Here is a 25609-nt window from a genome sequence, read left to right on the forward strand (position 1 = left end):
GATCAAGCTCTCAAACCGCTCTTGCTCATGGCGAGGAAGAAGCAGCTGAGATGCATTTCAGACATGGTAAATCATGGTATTCAGCTGCTGATATAGCTTGATGTTAACAACCAAATATCACTCAGGCCTACTGGAAACCCATTGGATCTATCAACCTCCTAAGGGTGGACCATCGTAATATGTAGGTCCCTCACCTCTGCAGAGGGTGGTAAACCAGCAGAATCCCTAATCTGTCCCAATTGCCCAATGTCAGGAACACACACACTCTATATCCCCTCACATCTGGACAGAGAGCAGAGAGAGAGAATTTATATACAGCACAGCAACTTGCCCTCCCTGACCCAAATCTGCCCTGATGCTGCAAGGAGTACCTAGGTGGGCACAGGCGGGTGAGACCAACTCTGCCCTGCTCACCCACCCAGGTTTCAGTGATACAGACCAGATCAGCTTCCTTATCCATTATCAAATCATGGAAAGCTGGTTTCATCTGACCTGAGATAATTTATTGTATAACCGTACTGATTGCTATTGCTATATTTTATTGTGGGCAAAATGAATGCAAAGCTGGATTGTTGTCAATACAGGGGGAATTTTAAGTTGTACTTTTTATGGGAAGAATGGTGATGAAACCACTTTATTTAGAATGTGAAAAGCTCAACAGAAAACTCTCTCTTTGCTGCTTCAGGGCCTTGTCCCTAGAGCCCGTGAGCATTTTGTAAAACCTGGAATGGAACTGTTTTGATTCTGGTGACCTGGAACACGTAAAACACAGGCTGAATTCAGCTGAGTTTTAAGAAAGGGCGTGTATAGGAAAGGGGAAATCACAAAGGAGTAGTGTACACGAGCAGGGAGAAAGTCAAGCTGGCCAAAGCTCATAATGAATTGCAAGAGAGGTTTTAAAATAATAAAAAAAGGTTTATTCAGCTATGTTCAAAGCAAGAGGAAGAACCAGGAAGCCATAGGCCCTCTGTGTGGAGAAGATGGGAGAATGTCATTGGTTCAAAGGGAGAACTGCTTAACGCCTGCTTTGCCTCCTGTCTTCACCTGAAAGGAAAGCAGCGCCCAACCTGGTGACAACCGAATAAAGGATGGAGAGAGGGAGCTGCAGCCCAAGATAGGAAAAGAACACCTAGCTACTTGAAACATACTGTACAGTGGTACCTCGGGTTACATACGCTTCAAGTTACATGTGCTTCAGGTTACAGACTCCGCTAACCCAGAAATAGTGCTTCAGATTAAGAACTTTGCTTCAGGATGAGAACAGAAATCGTGCTCCGGCGGCGCAGCAGCAGCAGGAGGCCCCATTAGCTAAAGTGGTGCTTCAGGTTAAGAACAGTTTCAGGTCCAGAATGGACCTCCAGAACGAATTAAGTACTTAACCCGAGGTAGCACTGTATTGGCCTGAATATAAGCCGCACCTTTAAAATTGGAGGGGGGAGGAGAAAAAAAGAAAAAAGACCCAAATACTGTATAAGCTGCTCTATTCCTCGCTGCCTGGCTGCATACTGGGCGGCAGGGGGGCGGGGGGGGAGCTGCACTGTGTTGCCTCCGGCCTTTCCCCTTCCTTGCTCTCTCCCTTTCTGGCCTTGGACAGGGGAAGCGCATGGGGCGGGCGCTGCTTGACCCATGCTCCTGGCTGCATACCGTAAGGTCACAAATATAAGCTGCACTTTAACCTTTCAGAATTTTTTTTTTTGGGGGGGGAAGTGTGGATTACATTAAGGCCAATATGGTATTCAAATCTCCAAAGACAATCTGGATGTTTTAACTTGGTGGACAAATCTTACAATCATTTTTGGCCGTTTCTTAAGGGTCTCTGCTGAAATACATATAGCTAAAGACTGAAACAGAAATAAAAACTTTGGTGCTACCATCATCTTGACTGATGCCACTCTACCCATCTGTCACAGACAGACAGATGGCCTTAGACCAAATGTTTAGATCTTTATATGTATATTTTTCACTAGTGACAAAAAATTAGCTCTATAAATACTTCTGTTTCCCTAGGGGCCTCTGACAAGAATGTCTGCGGGTTGGAGACCATAAGGGCAATATCATCAGCAAATATATTTAGTGGAAAACTCTGCCCATTTCTCAAGATAACTTTAAATTTCTGGTTATTCTGGATGGTGTTAGCTAGGACTTTGTTTGACAATGCAAGTAGCAAGGGACAAGGGACAACCTCGCTTCGTGCCCCTTTGTGTGTTCAGAATATCCAAATCTTGTCCATTTACCCTTACCATTGCCTTGCTATTGCTACAGTGGTACCTCAGGTAACATACACTTCAGGTTACATACGCTTCAGGTTACATGCTCTTCAGGTTACAGACTTCGCTAACCCAGAAATAGTGCTTCAGGTTAAGAACTTTGCTTCAGGTTGAGAACAGAAATCGTGCTCCGGCGGCGCGGCGGCAGTGGGAGGCCCCATTAGCTAAAGTGCTGCTTCAGGTTAAGAACAGTTTCAGGTTAAGAACGGACCTCCGGAACGAATTAAGTACTTAACCCGAGGTACCACTGTATAAATATTGTAAAATGAATATAAAATCATGTCCAAAGTTCATTTTAGAAAGTAATTGAAATAAATATTCCCTGCTTTCCTAGCAGAGTCTTAAGCTTATTGTTTTTCTTTGACTTGCTGTCCTGAGCACATCCAGAGGGCATATTGACTTTGGATCAACAGATAGATGAGAAAGATAAATTTTTAACATATGCTATTTTGCAAGATAAATATCATCTACCAGAGCCTAGGACTTGCTGATCAGAAGGTCGGCGGTTTGAATCCCTGGGACGGGGTGAGCTCCCGTTGCTCGGTCCCTGCTCCTGCCCACCTAGCAGTTCGAAAGCACGTCAAAGTGCAAGTAGATAAATAGGTACCACTCTGGTGGGAAGGTAAACGGCGTTTCCGTGCGCTGCTCTGGTTCGCCAGAAGGGGCTTAGTCATGCTGGCCACATGACCCGGAAGCTGTACGCTGGCTCCCTTGGCCAATAAAGCGAGATGAGCGCCGCAACCCCAGCGTCATCCGCAACTGGACCCAACGGTCAGGGGTCCCTTTACCTATCAGATGTAAACCTGCAGCTACTACACTTGTTAACAACCTTGTTTGCATCAGCAGCATTTACAGCTTCTGAGACACTGGTGATACTAGAACAATTGGTCAAATCCTTTGAAATTAAAAAAAAACCCATGATTAGTTTTTATAGATATTTGTTATAAATGAATCAATTTGATATGCAGATTTTAAGAAATGAGTGCATAAAGAATTGGAGGTTCCTATATTGCCTAGACAAAGGGAAAGTGTTTTAGCTCCTGTAGCAAATGTGTCAATGGACCTTAAACTATGATTTATATAACAAAAAATAATGTTTAGAATTTACTGGACTCCACTATGCTAGTACTGTATAGAAAAGGACTGTCTAAGTCAACATGTTGTTGGAGAAGTAGTAAGGAGATTGTTTATTTAAAATACATGATTTTACAACGTTCAATGTTTATTAAGTTTTGGGGAAAATAGTGGATGATATAAATATAATTGTGTGGGTAATTTTTTTCCAGGGAAAAATATTTTTTTGAACTATCTACCTACTATATGGAATTTGACAACTGAACACATAAATGGATTCTTCGTGCCATTACTGTGACCAAGAGACTGATACTGATGCACTGGAAAGGTAAGTGTATGGCTGCATTTAATCAACTGATTGAAGATATGACCACACTTGCAATTTATGAACGGATTGCTTATAGATGTAGACTTTGCATGGACAAGTATAATGATATCTGTAACACATTTCTACAAAATATAGTAGGCTAAATATATATACCTATATAGTGCTACCTCGGGTTAAGTACTTAATTCGTTCCAGAGGTTCCTACTTAACCTGAAACTGTTCTTAACCTGAAGCACCACTTTAGCTAATGGGGCCTCCCGCTGCCACCGGAGCACGATTTCTGTTCTCATCCTGAAGCAAAGTTCTTAACCTGAAGCACTATTTCTGGGTTAGCGGAGTCTGTAACCTGAAGCGTATGTAACCTGAGGTACCACTGTATGTATTTGGATAATAATAATACTTATATTTAAGCATATATGGAATTGTAATTGTTAAATTTTATAATGATATAATTCACATTTTCCTTCTTATTTTTTATTTTATTCAATTAAACAATTATTTAAAATAATATTTAAAAAAAGGAATTATAAAGGATTAGGAATTTCTATGATAATGGCTAACCTAAAACAGAACGAGAGATCAATTTTATTTTTTAATAAACAAGAACACTCTTGATTTGAATTTAGGTGAGTTAGCTCCTCCATAGCAAAATATAAACAACAAGTAAAAGGGAATTAACACAATTTGAACACTTGATTGTGGGACATAATTTAATGACAGATCACTCACATATGTAGAATAGTAACAAAATTAGATAACAGGATTACAAAATGCTGAGGAAAGGATTTGGGTTACGACATAGGCGTAGCCAGAATTTTTGTTTGTGGGGGCAGAACCTCAGTTAACTATGTATATTTGTTATATTGGGGGGCACCTGCCCTTCCCTGTCCCCCCCACCACTGGCTACGCCCATGCATTACGATATTGAACCCACAGAATGGGAAAGAATATGGAACAAGATGCCTAGGAAATCAATCTCAGCAAAGTTTCAAGGCTCTACCCTTAATATAACCAGTAGGTGGCACTGTGCACCCACGAATTTACCACATATTAACCTCAATCTCCGCCCCAAATGCTGGCTCTGTGAAAAAAACATAACTATGTATTTCACGTTACCCACTAGCAGCTTTTGGGGAGACGGAGTTGTTATAAACAAGACAATAATTGACCCCAACCCCTTTCTTAGCTGAACTAGGGTTGTGGCATCGGCCAAACAAATATGATTTGGATAAATAATTGATTCTATATTTCTTGTTAGCTGACAGGGTGGTTATGGCAAGAAAATTGAAATATTTAGAGGGATTTAATAAGGATTTATGGTATAGTCAAATCTGGTCGATAGCTATTGCTGAAAAACTAACCCCAAAATTAAAGGTATACTAGCGGGCAAACAATCAACATTTAATTTTCTACTATGTGTTGGGGGAAATTATTATTATTGATTATTGATTACTACAATGCATCCTGTAAAACATTCTGCTCTTTGGAATTCTTAGTAACTTTTCAGCTTTAAGTGAGAATATAAGAAGACCTCACTGACAATATTCTGATATTTATAAATAAAACAAATCATTTTTAAAAATCACCACCCCACAACACCAATAATTATTTTGGTGACTTAAATTTGTATTTGGTGTATGTGTGTTTAATTCTAATTTGCATTCAGTTGAATTGTTCACACACCCCTTTATTTCTTTATTGATATAATGGGTCAGGCCTATGACTTGTAACTACAGGTTGCTGACTTGACTACAGTATTTGACTTTATAGGAACAAAACATTTTCTGGTGCTGAAGAGAAGCAACGAGAAACCATGCTGAGCTCTGCCCGTTAAGTGATTTAGTGTATTTGTATACGTTATGGTTACCAGATGTCCCCGGATTTCATTTAACGTCCCCAGATTTATATTTTAAGTATTGTAGATTTATTAGTAGGGAATGAATGTGGCGTGATTGGTTCAATGGCATAAGACACATCGTATGGGGACTTCCGGTGAGGCAAAATGCCGGGCGCACGGCAGTGAGCAGCTCCTGAAGCCAGCCAGAGCCAAGTGCACTACCAGGCTGGCTCCGGGCTGCTGAGACTGCTGCCGCCACTGCCAAGGGGGAACCGGGGACACCCAGCATGTCAACTGGGGGAACCACTGACCCCCCCCCAAATCAATCCGGAAGCAAGAGCGCCCAGCCACCTGGCCAACTGCCCACAGAAGATATTACTTCTTCTTTTTTTAAAAAAACTTTTTAAAATATTTTTTTCTCTTTTAAAAAAAAAGTGTCCCTGGATTCTTTGAAAAAAATATGGTAACCTTATTATACGTTTCAGAACTAACTTCTAACAAATTGCTTTATTTGTCCACTAGTAAGCTATAGTTACTAGTTAAACCAGAGCCTAGGACTTGCTGCTTAGAAGGTCGGCGGTTTGAATCCCCGCGATGTGGTGAGCTCCCATTGCTCAGTCCCTGCTCCTGCCAACCTAGCAGTTCGAACGCACATCAAAGTGCAAGTAGATAAATAGGTACCGCTCCGGCGGGAAGGTAAACGGTGTTTCCGTGTGCTGCTCTGGTTCGCCAGAAGCGGCTTAGTCCTGCTGGCCACATGACCCTGAAGCTGTACGCCGGCTCCCTCGGCCAATAAAGCGAGATGAGTGCCGCAACCCCAGAGTCGGCCATGACTGGACCTAATGGTCAGGGGTCCCTTTACCTTACTAAGCTATAGTCCAAAATCAGAACAAGCAGATAGGATTCTCTTGGCTATGCTGACTGCAGTTGGGCCTGAGACTGAAAAGAACCCAAGGAATTTCTCAAGTACTGATGCATTCCGGTCATTTTCTTCCACAAATTTTATACCCAGAGATAGTTGTTGTATGCCAGAAATGTGTGCTGCGAAAACTGATAATCTCATAAAAGTGTCAGCCTTCACAACATCTTCCCTCAAAATTTGGCCACACTATTTTATTAACTCATTCTGCATTCTTGTAGATGTGTATTTAGTGTTGCGTATTTAGCCCATTGTTGTAAACTATGAGTTACAGCTCATGGTTTGTTTCAAGTGAGACAGGCTACAGGTTGGGGTTTCTGCAGGGCCAAACCACAGGTTAGCGCTGCATCAAGACTGAGGAAGGAGTGGAGTGGTGGTGGTTTTGGTTCTGTGCACCAACATGATTGCTTCTACTTGCCGAGTTATGGTGTGGCTAACCATTGCATGGAAACCTGGCTTTTCAGTGACAGTTGTGCAATTCAGAATTTTTCTTTATTATCCACCATTTTGGAAGTGATTCTTCTAAGTTAAAAGAGAGGTTGAAGCATGAATGAATAGTAATAGCTGCTAATCTTTGAGTCAGAAAGTACTATTCTCATAGCAGATGTTAATCAAAGTTGCACACAGAAGGCAAAGCAATGACAGTTTTGCTTTTTTTAAAAAAGCAGCATTAGCATTGGGTGCCTTAGTTTCCATTAGAAAAAATTCAAATGCTCTGCAACAACACAAGATTTTGAGTGGTATTAACTAGCAACCCGGGTTTGAGGTATCACTGAAATGCGCATTTTCGGGGTGTTGCAAAACATGAAGGTTGGGCTCTGCAAAACTTTGGCCCGGTTTGGAGTAAATGGGAGAACGGGAGTGGTGTTACTACGAACCCTGGTTGGACGTCGCAGTTACTCAGTTCGGGAGAGGGGGTGCTGCAGCAGAAAGCAAGGTTTGCGTTGGAAATGCTTGCAAAGCTTTGGCGGGGGATCCCCGATGTTGGGGTTCCAAGTGAATACAGCAGGAAAACCTCCCCGGGGCAAGAGCCGGCCTTGCGCGCCTCCCGGCCTTTCCTGGGGTGCGCAGGCCGAGGGGCGGCCGGCAAGGGGCGGGCAGGAAGCAGCTGGGCAGCGGAGCTCCTCCCGGGCCGGACGGGGAGGGGCTGCGGGGACGCGCGGCCAGCTTCGCGGGGACTCGCCCCGGCGCCCCGTCCGCGCCTCCGGGTGAGGCGGGTGGCCGGAGGGGTCGGCTGCCCTGACGAACCCAGGCGGTCTCCCCCGTCCCCGCTTGGCGCTTCCCGGGCGAGGAGCGGAGAGCGGAGAGACTTCCTCGGGAGCAAGCCCCACCCGCCGCCGGAGTTGCTGCCGGGAGGAGGCGGCTTTCCCCTCGGCGGGGCGGGGCGCGCTTGGCCACGAAGAGGCGGCCCCCTCGCGCTCGGGGCGCCGCTGCTGCTGGTGCTGGTGCTGCTGGTTGGGCGCGCTGCTCTTCGCTCCGGGAGCTGCTGCTCGCCGACCAGAAGAGCCAGGGCGCGGCGGCGGCGGGGGGCGAGGTTGCGCCGAGCGGCTCGGGGCGCCGCGCCGGGTGGAGGCCGGGCGACCCGGGGCTGCTCCGAAGAGGCGGCTCTGCCGGGCGAGGTAACTCTTTCGCGGCACCTGGCGGGGCGGGCAGCGTCGAGGAAAAAGCCTCACGGCGTAATGCATGTCTCTTACTCAGCATATTTTGGAGCGGAGCCTGGCGCTTCTCAAGCCACGCTTGCTAATTTATGAGAAGCCACATTAAAATGAATTCCCAGCGCGTCTTTTCGGGCGCCCTCCGCTCTCCGTTTTCACTCCCTCGTCGTATTCCCCACTCCCAGCGCAGAACCAGAAAGTTGTCATTTCTTCCATCTCACCCTCGCCTTTTGTGGAAACCTCTCTTGGCGGGGTTGCTGTCTGAACAGACAATTGTTCCGATTTCACGTTGAACAGCAACTTTAAAAATGTGCCTTTTCCAAAATCTTTGGCTCCGAGGCGGTTAGTTCATTTGGCGTGCAGAGCGAGCTGCTTATTTATTGGCGGCCGTGAGGGTGAGGATAAACGGGGAAACCTTCCTTTCCCCCATTTCAGCCTTCCCCTGGCAGCGCCCGCTTCTTGCATTGAGAATTTGCCCTTGTTTTGGAAACTCTTTGCAGTGGCCGCGCTTGGGCCACAAGCAGAAATGGAAGCTGCGGGCTGGAGCTCTGCCTCTGCGCCGCCTTGCTGCGCTTGGCTCCCGTGCGCAGTGAGCTGGCTCCGTGTCCTCCGAGAAATTCAAGAACTAAACCGGACAGCTGCAAAGGCGGCTTTTGTAGCTTCCGTATCAGCATGGAAAACTTTGAACAGTGCCCGCTGAACTGACCTTGTAAAAACAATTCTGCTTGTAACAACCTAATAATGTTCGATGGATATTCTGAAACTTGCATAGGCTTCATATTTTCGGATTTGTTATTTTATCGGGTGTTAATACTTGTAATCTGCTCTTTGCATTTGAGACTGCCTATCCTAGAGGAAAAACTGGCTGTCAGACGAATTATTATGCCCCTGGGATAACCAGACTCCAGTTTTTGCCCATAGTTATCTCTATGGAATCTTGTAAACAAGGCTCCTTCCCTCTAGTTGCCAACATGGGTAGCTAAGTGCTGGCAGGATTGGAGCCAGATCTGGGTGCCTGAGAAGCAAGAGGCAGGCTTGGGTGAATCCTGAGGTATGTGGAAGTATAAAACTTCTTTTTTTAATCCCAAAGGGGCACCCCCACCCCAGAAAAATCCACTGACGACTGAGAATGCTTAGAATCTTCAGGGGCAACAAAATGTGTCATTTCTGTTGGGCAGGGGGCAGAGAAGGGAATTGCCCATTTTGAGCTCCTTATTGTATCCTGGATAGTACTATTATTGTAGTCTAGCTGGAATCCTGAGCAAGAACACTCCTGATAGGATACTGCAGCATTTTTCTGTAGGTCCCTCTTGTGTTCCTTGATCATCTTAACTGGCAGCAGAGGTTAGTCAAGTGTTTTTTAAAGCATCAATCTAATCAATATATAATATTGATTATATAAGCCACTAGAAGCAATACAATCATCAGATGGTTTGAGACTTGCAGTTAGCTAAATGCAACAAAATGTTTCAGTTTGGCGTGCATCTGTTCGGGGTTCTAGCTCCACACCTGGTGAACATGCTCAGTCCTCATTGGCTGCTTTTGTTGCTGTTTTCTCTGTGGCCAAGGCACATTTATGCCGGACTCAGTTTCCCCACTGATGTTTATGGACATTTATTTCTTCCTGGCATTATTTAAAAATAGCTTCTCATTGTGAACCAGGCAGCTCCCTCTCCAGACAATGAGACCCCCCCCAAGGGATATCTAAATACTGAATGATATAGCCTTGGTTCTCCATGATCGCATTTCAACTACTCCATTTCATTCCCCCAGCACCCAGTTTACAAGCTGCTTCTTCTTCTTTGTTTTCAACATTCCATGCCACTGATCCGTTATGGGGCTATTTGGGGGATTCCTCTGTTAGGTTCCCCCTTTTTTTATCCCCTGCACAAAATGGTCACTGCCTGTAGTGTATTTGGTCAAGCAGCTGACAGGCATGCGAAGCCTCATAAGGAGGAAAGGGTGACTACTAATTTCCTCTTCTTGCATGCAGATATCGGGTGGGTCAAAATCTGTGTGTGCTAGAACTTACTACACCTCCTGATACGAGCAGCAGTCAATGTTATGAGCTTCTTGCTGAGTAAAAACACGTACCTTGAATGAGAGCGAATGCTTAGAAAGATGATCTGGTGTAATATGACCCATATTTATTGAAGGAGGGGGGTCAGTTCAGGGCTCTTGTTTGAAGAAGAATTGAAGAAGTAGGGGAAAAACAATTTCCAGCATGATCCTACGCATGCTTCCTTGGTAAACTGGAATAGGATTGCCGCATTTCTCTATGAAATACATTTTGTAATTAGTTTGCTTTTCTCTCAAAAGATAAGCATTAGACCTTGATCATTTCCATATGCATTACTATTTTATTATTTTCATGGTTAAGAAATTAAAAACAGCACACAGTGGCTATAAACTTTCTCCAATCTCTGTTATTTCTAATCTGTAGCAGAAATGGATTCCAAACAAGATCCTGCTTCAGGCATCCATTACACTCAGCTTGGAAGATCCCAACTAAATGCAGCTGCTGGTGCTGAAGGCCAAGGTGAGGGAAATCAGAAACCTTGATCGTCTTCTGGAGATTTAGTTCTTGTCTACTTAGTTCCACCTCAATTTGCCAAACAGGCAGAAAGGGATCGTTGAGATGAACAGGATGCATGAAGCGTGAAATGGATTGTACTTGCTGTGAAATAGGGTTTTGTCACTTTCTCAAGTAGTAGTAAGATCATCCTTGCACTCCCAAGACAGGGAGAAGCCTGGGAGGAGTGTGGCCACAGCATTGCTGAGGTGGTTGGAGTATATTTGTAGTTCAGGAGCAACTTTCCTGCTTGGAAGGAGGAAAGGCTGGTGGGGGGCTTCCTTGCCCAGCCAAAGCACCCAAAGTGCCTTGGCCAAGCAGGAGCCAGCTGGACAGACACTGCACCGCTTTCCTGTGGCTGCCGTGTGCACCTCAGCCTCATGGTGGCCAAACCAGCCTGGGGAGGGACAGGTTGACACAGGTTTGGGGTGGGCTACAAAGGCCAGTCAAAAATATTGGACCTCATTAATATCATTGTTTCTCTTAATTATCCCCTCATAGTCTAATATCGAGGGTTTTTATCATGTTTCTTAGAATAGAAAAGTTGCTCTGAATTTGGGGTGTCAAGGGAGGCAGTGGTCCATCCCCCCCCAGAAGTATTCATGCTCAGATTCCACTCCCCCAAATGTCTCTCCCTGCCCTACAGAGCAGCCTGGGTGGCATGTGGCAAGACTACTGTGTTTTGCTGGTTCAAGTCCTGCCGAGGGAGACTGTACCCTTGGGGACCAGTATCTGGTCTGGTCGTCCTAATCCAATAGCTGTGGGAAAAGGTGGCAAGCGTAGACCTGATCATCACAGTTGGCAGGAGTCTCATTTAGGCTACTCTATTCTGAGATTGCTAAAATAATAAAGTAATATTTAGCAAATGCCATTGTTTAGTAAATATTTAATTAGTCTGTTTTTTTTCTGGATGGCAACTGTTGAAAGCGTGGATCTTGGTCTAATCTACTCTTCAATGTCCATCAATGCAGGCATTTGATGTGCTTATAAAATCTTCAAATTGTTTGAAAGTTTTGCTTGCATTGGGTCTTGCTAGAAAGTGGATAACTTAAAATTGCTAAAAACGCATCTGGAGCGGCACAGAAGGGTCCTGTCAGATTCAACCAGTTGCCTGATCTGCACCATGAACGACACACTGGGTTAATCTTTAGACTGTTTGCTAGGTTTCAACCAGAGATTTGGGAAAGAAAGTTAGTTGGATGTAGAGTTGCCTCCTGCCAGATGGTTTATTTGTGAAAGAAGGAAAGAGTGCACCTGTACAACACAATGAAGATTGACTAGTTCCTGTATTGTTGTTGTTTACTTATACAGTGGTACCTCTAGTTACAGACTCGATCCATTCCGGGGCACCGTTCATGCCCCGAAAAGTCAGTAACTAGAGTGCCGCTTCTGTGCACGCGTGCGGGTTGAAACCCGGAAGTATACACTTCCAGGTTTGCCGCGTTCACAAGCCGAAAAGACGCAAAATGAACCTAACGCAACACGAGGTATGACTGTATATTGATTAGGTGAATACATTGAAACGGGGCCCTGTCCTGGTTTCTGATCCATAATTGACTTCTGACTTCTGCTCAATGATTGAAACTAAGATCTTCACGTCAAATCTTACTATGGACTAACATGAATTTATCTCTACTCAAAAACTCTTATCTTTAATACTGTAACAAATTATTGTGTTAAACATATCTTTATGAGTTTGAGTTTGTAATCTCTGTTTGAGTTTGTAATCCTTGTCAGAATACATACTTTGGAACGGATTAGTTTTTGTTACAATTGACTATTGATTTGTGAGTAGGGACCACTCCCGCTATTGAAACTTACATTGGCCAGAGTTCTTGGTGTGCTTTTTTCTTGTATATTGATTAGGGCTGAAGATCTCCTTTCATGCTTAAAAATACTCTGTGTGTTGGATCCAGGGTTTCCCATCTGTAAACAAAATGCCTTCAGTTCATGGAAGGCCCCCAGATCCAGTGGGATTCCCTGCAGGGGGAGTGGAGGAAGTGATTTTTGCCACATTTCCCCTTTCCTGCCTGCCATCTTACAACCCTTTGGAGCAGATTTTCTTAGGGCTGCGGGGAGATGGATGAATTGCCTCCTCTCATCCTTCCTCCTCTGTGAGCGGAATTGTGATGATTCCAAATCTGGATCAAACTCTATGTAAATGACTTTCATTGTTCTCTGAATAATTGGTGCCACATAAAAAAAATCAAATTATCCTTTGTAACATGCCTTTTTTATTTCATTCTTGTGAAGTGTCAAGTGATTTGGCCCTTTTATTCCTCCACCTACATATCTTAAATGTGCTTCTTATTACTGTCACTGTGGGCGTAGAAATGTCATCCCCTTGGCACTTAGTGTGCCTGATAGCTTTTAGTTGAGGTGTGACTAACTCTCCAGTGATCACAGATGCTTGCGTAGCAATATCTCAGAATTCTTTCAGTGACTCTTGCTTCCGTGTAACACATTTAGAATGGGATTTTAAGGATGCCAAAACACCTATGGATACTTTCCGCCTGACCAAACATAACAAAATCCCATTCTGTAGTGGGATGGCATGTTTGTCATTGCTGCTGAAAACTGAATATAAGATGTTAATAATACTGTGTGGATTTCTCTCTTCGCTCTCAGTATCGCTGACTAGTAGATACATCTACTTTGCTTATTGAATCTTTAGTTAAGTAGCTTTCTTTTTTCGCATTTTCATAGTTACAGCAAAATCAACTGCATTTCTTGTTTAGTCTAGTAAATAGCTAATAGAAATAGAAATAGAATGATGGGGTGGTGGAGCAACAACTTGGGGGTTTTTTTTTGAGTTTGAGCAAGTGGCAACTCTCCTCCCTCTAAGGCAGGCATGGGCAAACTCGGCCCTCCAGATGGTTTGGGACTACAATTCCCATCATCCCTGACCACTGGTCTTGTTAGCTAGGGATCATGGGAGTTGTAGTCCCAAAACGTCTGGAGGGCCAAGTTTGTCCATGCCTGCTCTAAGGGTATCTCTAAATGGAGCAGTGCCCTGGATGGCCATGAAATTTTACAGTGTCCCCTGAAACCTGTTTGCTGGTGGTAACGGAGCATGACTCTCCTTCCACAGAACTGGCAGGCCCAAAAAGAATTTGAGGTAGTGTTGTTCTACCTAACTCTTGCAAATGGTATATCTTTCAAGGGTCTTTGGGAGGGGGGCCTGAAGGAGGTAGCATTGGAACCTTGCACCCTCTTTATTCTGTGGTGCCAAGCACCTGACCATGCAAGAAGTAAGCAAGTGCCCCAGCATCTCAGATCCGTGGTGTGTCTACTGTGGGCTTTAGCAGGTGCCCATCATACTAACCCTGGTGACATTCGTTTGGGTACGAGTTGCAGTGTAAGCACAGATAGTTCTAATCAGGATTTATCAAAGCTGTTTGATCAGTGTAGTTTAAGAATGGAACGGGACTTGATACGTAGGATGAGGCCTGGTCCCTCCATGTGTAGCAGGATATTTATTCAGCCACAGAACTCGCTTCGAGGAGTATAAATAGACTCTGGAGAAGCTAAGAGTCTGTCCTTGTTAGAAGAAATATCTACCAGTGATTCGAAAGCAGAAGTTTCTATGTTAAGTGCAAAGGGCTTGAGGGCCCGAATAGCCAATGTGATGTAGGCATGTCTGCCACTAATAATGAAAGCTTTGCACCTACTTCCCTGCTGTAATGCCTGCTAGAACCCAGGGATTTCCCTCCACTTTGTTGGTTGCTGCTGTTGGAGGCTGAGGAAATGGCCTCTTTCCAGCTGTTTCATCCCTTACTATTTTTTCAAAAGCAGATTGATTTGCTTGGGAATTATAAACCACTGAGCCTTGGGCTTGCCGATTGGAAGGTCGGTGGTTCAAATCCCTGGGATGGGGTGAGCTCCCGTTGTTCGGTCCCTGCTCCTGCCAACCTAGCAGTTTGAAAGCACGTCAAAGTGCAAGTAGATAAATAGGTGGGAAGGTAAACGGCGTTTCCGTGCGCTGCTCTGGTTCGCCAGAAGCGGCTTAGTCATGCTTGGCCACATGACCCGGAAAAACTGTCTGCGGACAAACGTCGGCTCCCTTGGCCAGTAAAGCGAGATGAGCGCCGCAACCCCAGAGTCGTTCACAACTGGACTTAACTGTCAGGGGTCCTTTACCTTTTTAATTAGATAATCTGTTTGAAAATAACTTCTGCATAAAAATGTGATAGTACTGCTTAGTTTTCCTGAAATTGTCAGAGCTGCTGCTAATAAGGGGACTAGCCATAGAACCAAGGGAGAAAAAGATGAGGACGTCTGATGGACTTGCTTCAGATTGAATGTGGAAGAAGAGTTTCTTCGTCGTCCACTTAATTGCAGGAAGGTGTATTGCTTTTAAAGAGTTAAGAAGAAATACTGCTGCCGGTTTCTTTCCTTCCAAGAATTAAGAAGGTGACCTTTGTAAAGTATGTGCTTGTTTTGAAGACTGGCCGTGCATTTGCATGAGTCAGAGCTTTTTGAAAGGCCCAGTTTCATGCTGAACATAAACTTATCATCCAAACAAAGATGAATTGCCTTCCAGAGGAGATGGAGGAAGAGAGAAAATGAAAATATACAAGCAGCTATGGTGGTCCTGAGGCACAGTTTTTCAGCGTGTTGCACTGTTCTCACGAAAACAAACCATGGCGCTTTCTGGCCTAGAGAGGAAGTAGAAATCGTGACTCACTTGCTGCTGTTCCAGTTTAGCAGAGCTAGTACTATATCCACAGATCCACACCATCCGTTTAAAGCACTTAGACCACTTTAACAGTCATGGCTTCTCCCATAGGATCCTGGGGAGATTCTTAATGGTGCTGTCCACACACAGCTAAAATTCCCAGCTTTGTTGACAAACTACAGCTCCCAGGATTTTGCATAAATCTTAAAGTGGAACAAGAGTATTTTAAATATGTCGCAAGATATAGGACATAATATACAATTTGAGGATTGGGAAAAGTTGTGGAAGGTGGATTTGAAATTTACAGATTGTTCTCTCTTGAAAGAAAACTATATGAAAATGATCTATAGATGGTATATCACACCAGTACAAATGGAAAAAAATGTACAAAACTGGGTCAAATACATGTTGGAAATGGAAAGAAAAAGAAGGTACTTTGTACCATATGTGTTGGGAATGTAGAGAAGTTGGAAATTTTTGGGAGATGATACATAACAAATTGAAAAAAAAATGTTTAAAATGACATTTGTAAAGAAACCAGAAGCGTTTTTGTTAGGGATTTTAGGACGAAACCTGCCAAGAAAAACAAATAATCTATTTATGTATGCAACAATAGCGGCAAGAGTCTTGTTAGTACAAGGATGGAAGAATGAGGAAACCCCAACGAAGAACAATGGCAAGAAAAACCGATGAGTTATGCGGAGTTGGCAAAGTTGACATATAAATTACGTGAGAAGGACAATTGTGACTTCAAGGAAGAATGGGAACTTTTTACAAACTATCTAAAAAAACAACAAAATGATTTTGACTCCTTGGCAGGTTTTGAATAAACAACCACAAATTAATTAGTAGAATATATGACAGATAAGGCAAAGATATGTACAATTTTTAACATGCAGAGAATAATACGTGCAAACAAATCAGAGTGGGGAGTTGAGGGAAGTCTTTAGCGGGTGAGAGAGGGCGGGAAGGGGGGAATAAGGGGAGGGAAATGTAATTGGCTATTTTGATTATTAATTTGTTTTGTTAAAATTGTTTAATAATTTTATTTTTTTAAAAAGAGTATTTTAAATATGTGGTGTGCCTGTGACCAAGATCCGGTTTGGGTTAACTAATTTATTACTAATGCCAGGCGCAGCATCATTGTAAAGACTCGTTCTTGCAGCTGGAGATTTGACTTGCATTCCTGAAAAACTGAGTTTCAAGCGTCAGTGAGTACATGATCTGCTCAAGCAGTGCAGGTTGTAGATGGACCCAGCCTCAATGCTCCTTTAGTAAACGCACGTCTTTTTTTGCCTGCCTTCTGTAGAGACTGTGATGGAGGAACCAGAGGAGCTCTTTGAAGAACTTCTGGAAAGAGCAAAAGCTGGGGAACCTAAAGCGCAGACAGAGGTAATTTTTCATGGTTGTCACTTTCCTGTATAGCTCTCTTTAAATAGTGCTGGATGCCATTTTTCTAATTATAGTTTAAAGTCTTATACTGTAGTTGTAACTTCATAGGATTATAAATGCGTTGCGCTGAATTTTCAGAGATTCCATTTTTACTACAGAAACTTGCAATTTGGAAAGATGTGAAACACAGGAGGGAAAGCATCTATTCCGCCCGTGGGGTAACACCAGTCTTTCCCCCCACTGCCCAGGTGAGGGCTGACCAGGACTTCATCCTGTCTTTGACTTAGAGCAACATATTTGGTCACTCCTACCCAGCTGTGTTACATCAAACACGGGAATAGATGTCAGCCGGGTTCATTTTGAAAGGAATCCTTGGTTTGCTGGTACTTTTCTTTCAATATGAAGTATGCTATGGAATATGGCTGTTCGTAAGGAGAACCCTGATTTGGACGCAGAAGAGAATTGTAGAATCAAAGAGTTGTAGAGGTGGAAGAAACCCTATTTAAATTAAAACAAAAAATATATCTTTTTTCCATGTTTGTATAGGTGGGGAAGCATTACCTGAAGCTTGCAGAAGACCAGGATGAGGAGCTGAACAGTTGCAGTGGGGTGGAGTGGTTGATCCTTGCTGCCAAACAGGGACGAAGGGAAGCTGTTAAACTGCTGAGGAGATGTTTAGCGGAAAGAAGAGGTATACATCCCTCCTGGTCCTTGACAATTAACACCTCCATTGTGAATTTCAAGAGACTTCTGTTGAGCTTCCTCAAGGATAAGCATGTTAGAAAAATCTCAAGATTCATTTTTATTCTATTTATTTTTATAATATTTATCCTGTCTGCTATGATCCTCCTTGCTAGGTGGAATCTACACACAGATTTTAAAAATGCTGTGAAAATGCTTTTTTAAAAAAAACGTTTTGTAAAATATATTGAATTTGCCATAGCTCACCATCGCCATCTAATGTCACATTTGTATATTGCACTTTACAACACACTTAAAACGTTTTATTTGCAGCTGTATAGCTGAGTCCCTAGTCCATGTTTAGCGGTCTAGCAGCTTCGTTTTGAACTTGTTGGAGCATGTGGGTTTTCATCAAAGGCAAAACCCAGCAAGAATGCACTGCAGCCATCTGAGCCTGCAAATTACTAGACAGAGTTTGAGTAACTGAGGTTATGCAGTCTTTGTTCAGGAAAGCCCACAGTTAGTATATTAGCCTTGGCTAACAAAGGGCAATCCATAACACTGAAGCCATTTGATCCTTTAGCAACAGTTATAGATCCATGAGCTTTCCCAAGCTGCACGCCCCATGGTTATGGTGGAGTGAAGCCGTTTGCACAAGTCATTGAACAACATATTCCTGAATAGACGAACCACCCTCCATCAGCACCCTCATGGAATGAGTTTCCAGTTTTTGGCCTTCCTCTAGTCCAGCGGAAAATGTGTGTGGCTGGTAGCTTGCTTGGCTACATTTTTGTTCTTTGTGCACAGCCACTAACAAGGGGAAGACGAGATTCTTATATTCCAAGAATCTGCAGTTTTGTATACACTTTTAAAGGCCAGATGAGCAGTATGCAGAGGAATACTTAGTATTTAACAACAGAAAGAAAATAATTACCGTATTTTTCGCTCTATAAGACACACCAGACCATAAGACGCACCTAGTTTTTGGAGGAGGAAAACAAGAAAAAATAATATTCTGAATCTCAGAAGCCAGAACAGCAAGAGGGATTGCTGTGCAGTGAAAGCAGCAATCCCTCTTGCTGTTCTGGCTTCTGGGATAGCTGTGCAGCCTGTATTCGCTCCATAAGATGCACACACATTTCCCCTTCCTTTTTGGGAGGGAAAAAGTGAGTCTTATCGAGCAAAAAATACGGTAGGTTTTTTTTTTTTTAATGGCATAATGTTGGAGAAGGGTTGTTGGTTTTGGCTACAATGAGAACCAGAAAGTGCATGTGATTCTTGCAGCTCCATTTGCTTAGCTCTCATGATCCGACTTGGCATGAGCCTCATGTCATGATCAGGCAAAATTCACTTCTCTACTCATCAACAAAACTCTTTTGGGTATTTAATTTATTAAGAAGAGTCTTTGTTCCAAAGGGTATTTAGATATGCCTCTGTAAAATACAGTGTGAATTAAGGAATTGCCTACTTACTTTAGCTATATAAGATGTGAATTTAGAGTCTATTCGAGTAACCTAACTCTGGTTTGAAATGTTAGTTTTTGCAAGCACTTTGATATCTTTTGAAGTGACAAACTATTAAAAGGTGTCAACTCTTCCCTCAGCCTAGAAGGTGGGATAATCGTACCCAATTCATTTTCTTTCTTTACTTGAGGCATCACTTCAGAGAATGAACAAGAAGTGAAGAAATTATCATCAGAGACTGATTTAGAAAGAGCTGTGAGAAAGGCTGCGTTAGTCATGTACTGGAAACTAAACCCAAAGAAGAAAAAGCAGTTGGCTGTTTCAGAACTGTTAGAAAACGTTGGCCAAGTTGACAGTGAAGGTTTGTATCCAATATAATATAAAAGATGTACTGAACATGAATAATTCTTCCAAAATTAGAATGGTGTAATTAAACCTTTGCTGTAGGGAAAATTGCTTAAGAGAAAAAATGTTGCAGTGATAGTCATAGGTATTATTTCATTAAAACGTGCAAGTGGAAGAGCACATGAACTCCACTGTGCTTTCTGAGAATGTAAAGTGTCTGGAGACAATAGTACCTTATCTATTATGGCCATAAGAAGCAGTCTTTAAACTGAGTCAGACCATGATCCATCTAGCCTAGTATTTTCGCCCCGTCTGGCGGACTCCTCCAGGTTCTCAAGAAGAGACAGGTCCTTCCCAGTCCTATTTCCCAAGAACTGGAGATCCCCAGGAATCATAAGAATTAGTTGATTGATCTGTTAGGTAAATTACATATTCTTTTTCATTAATTGGGATTTTTTTAAAAAAAACCTATTATTTTTAACCCAAACCCAGCAGGTAGCACACTTAGGCACAGTATTTTATTTCTGATGTGTTACTGTGATATAAAGTGGCCCTCAAAGTTTAAGTGACAGTCTTTAGTTTTTCACACTATCTTCGCTCTCTTTGATTTCTCAAAAATTGCTCCTTCCTGTGGCAAATAGGTTTCCATTTAAACAAGAGGCATTTTGGATAATTAATCAACTTTACATTCTAATCCATTGAAAGCTGTTGATTGAATCCCTGTAGAATCAGGCTTTACATTGCTTTTTTAAAACATGGGGGCCACAATTTTGAAAGAGCAGATTGCTATGCTACACAATGACTGATACAGTATGTATATCATTTGGGTGCGTTTCTCTTTCTTTGAATTTTCCCACTAATGCTGTGTGAAATACCTTGAACAAACAGGTGGTGAGGAACAGACTGGCGGCCCAGTTCCAAAAGCCGTACAGAAGCAAAGAAGGATGCTGGAACGGCTGGTGAGCAGCGAATGTAAGGAAGCATTTCTTCTGTTAAACTTGGATCTTATACACGGTTCGGGCTAATTCTTTTATCAGTTACCTTGTGAGAAAGATGTTGGAGATCATGTCCTCAGAATGTTTTCAGTTGGGCTCAAGATGCGGTTTTCTAACGGTTGCCCTCCAGTGTCCTGCTGCGCTGCTCCAAATTGTTTTCCTTCACGTTTGAGTCTTTTCCAAAGTGGGGAAGCACACTTCCCATAAAGAGCCAGCAATGTTCAGTGGGTGGGGTGGGGGGACTTTGTTGGGGGAATTGGTACACGGTCGCTGAGTGACCTTTGACCATTCACACTCTCATCATCATCATCATCATCATCATCATCATCATTATAAACTTCATTGCACTGGCATTGCAGCATTCACAAAGGGAAGAAAAAGAAAAGCAACAATAACCACGAAAACCATAAAAACACCAGGCACTGCAAATACAATAAACCATGATCACGTCTCCTAGAAGTTATTTGTTGCATACGATAGAATAGCGGGGGGATCTCAGGTAGAATATGCCAGCTTAAATGTTCGAATCACCTGCATCATAACCTTACCTCTCAGGGTTCTTATGGGGGAAACCTCAGGTGCTTTGCTTCTTGAAGGAAGGGCAGAAGGGAGAGGGGGCCTTGTGTCCATACATTGAGGCAGAGGATGGGCAAATAGCTTCTTTTGAGTATCTGAATTGACCTGCCACTTAACCCCTCAGGGGCTTGTATGCTGCTAAAGCAGGGAATGTCATGCTCATAGAGCAGTGCAAGTTGCCCTTTTCCAGCCGTTTAAGGGTTTGGATAATCATCAGGGCCCACCAATAGGATCCTTAAGCTTCTGGGAAAGGGCCACCTTCCTCCCTCCCCCTCCCCCACACTCCCCCTTAAAGGGGGAGAGGAATCTTTTCTCTTAGCCTTTTTTATTCCAAGTGTCAAGACAGCTGTTGCTCAATATTTTCCACCATAACTGTTAAGTTTGAAGTTAAAATTCTTTTTCATAAAGTCATTATTCCTAAACTTAGTTTTATAGATTCTCCCAATTTGCCTGACAAGAAAGGCATAATTACTAGTCTGAAACTTCCTTGGATTATTACTTGGATCCTAAATGTAAACAACAAGGATAAAAAACAGACAAGAGCTAAAAAGACTAAGATCCTGTTTATTTCACAGGATGTTTAAAGGACTAGTTCATTCAAAGTTCCTGAAATCCACTTTTTAAAAATAAAGGCATAGGAGTATTTTAATTATCTGTTTGGAACTTGGGAGTCACGGGCTCATCTTCATTGGCCATGATGACTGGGACTGATGGAAGCTGGAGTCCAAGATCTGGAGGACCACAGCTTCCCCATCTTTGGTTGATGAGATCAGCAGTTCAGGCCCATCGTTCAGGATTTGCATTTACTGGTGTATGTGACTGGCTGGCTTTGCAGAGTTTCATTTTACTCTTCATCCTTCGATCGCCATGATAATTCTAAATATTTTCTAGAATTTTATTTCCTCCACAGGCCCCTGCGGCAGTCATACAGTTGAATAGGCTTAAAGTTGCAGAGTTAAGGACATAATAATCTTGAACTCGTGACTTAAATGGGAGAGTCAAACGGAAGAGAGTTTTGCCACGTTAAAAATGTTGATACCGGAACCAACTTTAAATCTAGTCTTGTTAGTTTATATGTGTTGTCACTGCTTAATAATTCACCATTAACCATTTTCTCTCAAGAAAAAAAAAGTTTTAGTAATGCATTTTGTGTTTACAACTTTCAGCTAAGAATTATATTGCCTTGGATGACTTTGTTGAAATTACCAAAAAGTATGCAAAAGGCATCATCCCAACCAACCTTCTGGTGCAGGACGATGATGACGATGAACTGGCAGGAAAGAGTCCAGAAGACCTTCCTCTTCGACTCAAGGTGAAATTTTATTTAAGTATAAGTGAGGAGGGCCAAGGTTCTGAAGTGTGAGAACTGAATGTAGCCTCATTTTTTCCTTTCCTTTCAATTGCTCTCCCTCCCTCTCTCTCTCTCTCTCTCTCTCTCTTGCTGTGTGTGTGTGTGTGTGTGTGTGTGTGTGTGTGTATGTATCCTTCCCCAATCACAACTGTCATTGCAGGATACTTATCGTAAGAGGCTTTAGCAGGTCCAATTCCACACTCTTCATTCTCCTTTTGAAGAGGTTGCTTTTCTACTGGCAGCCAAAATACTGTGTCTCATCTGTTTCCGTCTATAGACTTAATTGATAAACTCATATAATCTGCCTCTGGTTTCTTTACACTCTCTTTCTTTTTCTCTGTATAGGCTCTCTACCACCTGGTCCTTGTCAGGCATTTGGGGGTTGGGTTTTAAAAAATTCCTTTAATTTGCAAACCTCTGCATATGTGGGGAGCCCCCCTTCGCCAGTGTGTAGAACCCAGGTTGCCTCTGCAAAAATATATATTTTTAAAAGGACTCATTTCACTTCCATCTCGTATGTACTTGGATCACCTGAGTTCACCATTTCAATGGGATGAAATGGTGACAAGTTTTGTAATGTCTATGGGCACTAGTTGAGAGCCCAACACAATGGCTATCACAATCAGCTTGTTTGTTAAAAAGAAGAAGAAGCTTCTGAAACAGCTGATCAGGTTTGGCTTGATTGTCCATTCTGTCCAGGGGACGTGGGGTGATACGTGATGCTACAAAAGAGTTGTTGCGTGAACTGCATTTTCTTTCTTTCCAGGTGATAAAGTTCCCACTTCATGCCATTATGGAAATCAAAGAGCACCTTATAGATCTTGCATCTAAAGCAGGAATGCATTGGCTTTCCACTATTATCCCAACACACCACATCAATGCTCTCATTTTCTTCTTCATCATCAGTAACCTGACCATTGACTTCTTTGCATTTTTTATCCCACTAGTTATCTTCTATCTGTCCTTCATTTCCATGGTGATTTGCACCCTGAAAGTATTCCAAGATAGCAAAGCTTGGGAAAACTTCCGCACCCTCACTGACTTGCTCCTTCGCTTTGAACCCAACCTAGATGTCGAGGAAGCGGAAGTGAATTTTGGCTGGAACCACTTAGAGCCCTACCTGTACTTCCTCCTCTCAGTGTTCTTTGTCATTTTCTCCTTCCCTGTAGCTAGTAAGGACTGGATCCCCTGCTCAGAGTTGGCCACTATCTCTGTTTTCTTCATGGTGACAAGTTACATGAGTTTGGGCGCAAGTGCCGAGCCCTACACACGAAGAGCGTTACTCACAGAAGTCGCGGCAGGTTCCCTCTCCTTATTGCCGGTTATACCTGTTCATTTGGGCCATTTGAAGCTACTGGGGAAAACCTTTTACAGCATTCCTGTTGGCCATTTCTTTGTCCTGAATGTGAGCGTTCCCTGCCTTTTGTTTTTATATTTATTTTATCTCTTCTTCAGAATGGCACAGATGAGGAATTTCAAAGGTACCTATTGCTACCTGGTTCCTTATTTAGTGTGCTTCATGTGGTGTGAACTGTCAGTGGTGATTTTGAAGGAATCCTCTGGCATTGGGCTCATTCGTGCCTCGGTTGGCTACTTCCTTTTCCTCTTTGCTCTTCCTGTTCTCATGGTAGGCATTGCACTGATGTGCCTCGTCCACTTCATAAAATGGTTCATAACATTAGAGCTCATGAAGATTGTGGTAACTCTTCTGTTATGTGCTGTTCCGTTGCTTTTCCGATGGTGGACAAAGGCCAGCATCTCTGTGGTTGAAATTGTGAAATCCCTAACAAAGAGTTCTATAGTTAAGCTTATTTTGGTGTGGATTACTGCCATAGTGTTGTTCTGTTGGTTTTATGTGTACCGCTCAGAGGGGATGAAGGTGTATAACTCTACCTTGACGTGGAATCAGTATGGGTTCTTGTGTGGTCCCCGGGCTTGGAAGGAAACTAACATGGCGCGCACCCAAATCTTATGTAGTCATCTGGAGGGCCATAGAGTGACTTGGACGGGAAGGTTCAAATACGTGAGAGTTACTGACATTGACAATAGTGCAGAATCAGCAGTAAACATGCTTCCTTTTTTCATTGGTGACTGGTTGAGGTGCTTGTACGGTGAAACATATCCAGCATGTGATCCCCAAAATGTAACCCTGGAAGAGGAGGAACTCTGTCGTCTAAAGTATCTGACGAAACACGACTGCCACATGAAAAGGTTTGACCGCTATAAATTTGAAATAACGGTAGGCATGCCTTTCAATGGAAGCAAGGTTATGGAAGAGGACGATGTAACCAAAGATATTGTGCTGAAGGCAAGCAACGAGTTTAAGAAAGTGTTACTGAACTTGAGGCAAGGAAGTGTCATTGAGTTCAGTACCATCCTGGAAGGCCGTCTTGGCAGCAAATGGCCTGTATTTGAGCTGAAAGCCATTTCTTGCTTGAATTGCATGTCTAAACTTTCTCCTGCAGGAAGGCATGTGAAACTAGAGCATGACTGGCGAAGCACCGTCCAGAAAGCTCTCAGATTTGCCTTTGATTTTTTCTTCTCCCCATTTTTGTCAGTTGCATGCTGAATTTTAATTGTCATATCTGCACAACCAAAGATTTGGCTTAAAAACAAGTTATAAAAATGTTTCAAAGGAATGAAATTAGTTTTGAGTACAATGCACAATGCCATCTTAGTAATTTCTGTGCTGGACATGTCTATATGTGAAAAACATTATTTGCCTATTAAAAGCATGAACAGTGTTTCCTACAAGAGCTGATTTTTAACATCAGGCAGAAATATTAAAAGCACTTTATTTAGATAATTCACTCTTCCACTCTCCTATACTTAAAGCTGACTTCATGGGTGACAACTGTCTAGTGCCAGTTATGTAGTGATTCATACAAAAATATTAACTGTGCTATGAGATAGAAATCGTGTATTCGGTGTTGGAGAATGACAGACTTAAATCAGTCATCAGTTTTGTTGAAAGTATTCTTGAACAGAAAAGTACTTTGTGTGATCATAATGGAAAGTCTGAATGGCTAATGTGTCAGAATCTGTACTGAAGGTGGAAATGGACATCTGGCTAATGGTCTGTATATATGAATACAAACACAAAATTAAACAAGGATTCAAAATCTACATTATAAAGATTTGTAGTCTTATTTGAATGCACTTTTGTCTCACACACCTACCTACCGTTCTAGATTTTACACCACTTTCCACTTAATAAGCGCGGTATCCCAGACTATGTTCAATAATGGACTACTATAGAGGCCTGCACCCCTCCCTCCTTATTGCCTTCAAGTATGAACTAATGGGTACTTCCCTCTTGCTCTGTGCGAACTTCTTGAATATGCCAAAAGGAAATCCACAATTAGAGGGCAACTCCACAGATTTGGATAGCAGTGTGGCCACGCCCAGCATTTTAAATTGTGCTTCAAGAAATATGGCGCCCGTGCTTTACTCAAAACCATTTCTGCTGCCACTTT

At 42.8% G+C, this 25609-nt stretch overlaps 1 protein-coding gene across 3 annotated transcripts; it reads left to right on the forward strand.

The window, feature by feature from the left end:
• The first annotated feature begins 7923 nt into the window (after positions 1 to 7923).
• Positions 7924 to 25259, forward strand: WFS1 (wolframin ER transmembrane glycoprotein). Of its 3 annotated transcripts, none has more exons than XM_053402781.1 (8): positions 7924 to 8044; positions 10524 to 10619; positions 16640 to 16722; positions 17269 to 17413; positions 19057 to 19227; positions 20100 to 20183; positions 21949 to 22094; positions 22900 to 25259. In XM_053402781.1, exons 2-8 carry the CDS (start codon positions 10529 to 10531, stop codon positions 24700 to 24702), a joined length of 2523 nt encoding a protein of 840 aa, XP_053258756.1. In that variant the 5' UTR covers positions 7924 to 8044; positions 10524 to 10528; the 3' UTR covers positions 24703 to 25259. The 3 variants fall into 3 exon arrangements, with proteins under 3 accessions (XP_053258756.1, XP_053258757.1, XP_053258758.1); XM_053402782.1 differs by having other exon boundaries at positions 10527 to 10619; XM_053402783.1 differs by lacking the exons at positions 7924 to 8044; positions 10524 to 10619 and adding an exon at positions 16496 to 16545.
• The last annotated feature ends 350 nt before the right edge of the window (positions 25260 to 25609 follow it).

The sequence above is a fragment of the Podarcis raffonei genome, chromosome 9 (assembly GCF_027172205.1).
Source record: "Podarcis raffonei isolate rPodRaf1 chromosome 9, rPodRaf1.pri, whole genome shotgun sequence".
NCBI classification, from domain to species: Eukaryota; Metazoa; Chordata; class Lepidosauria; order Squamata; family Lacertidae; genus Podarcis; species Podarcis raffonei.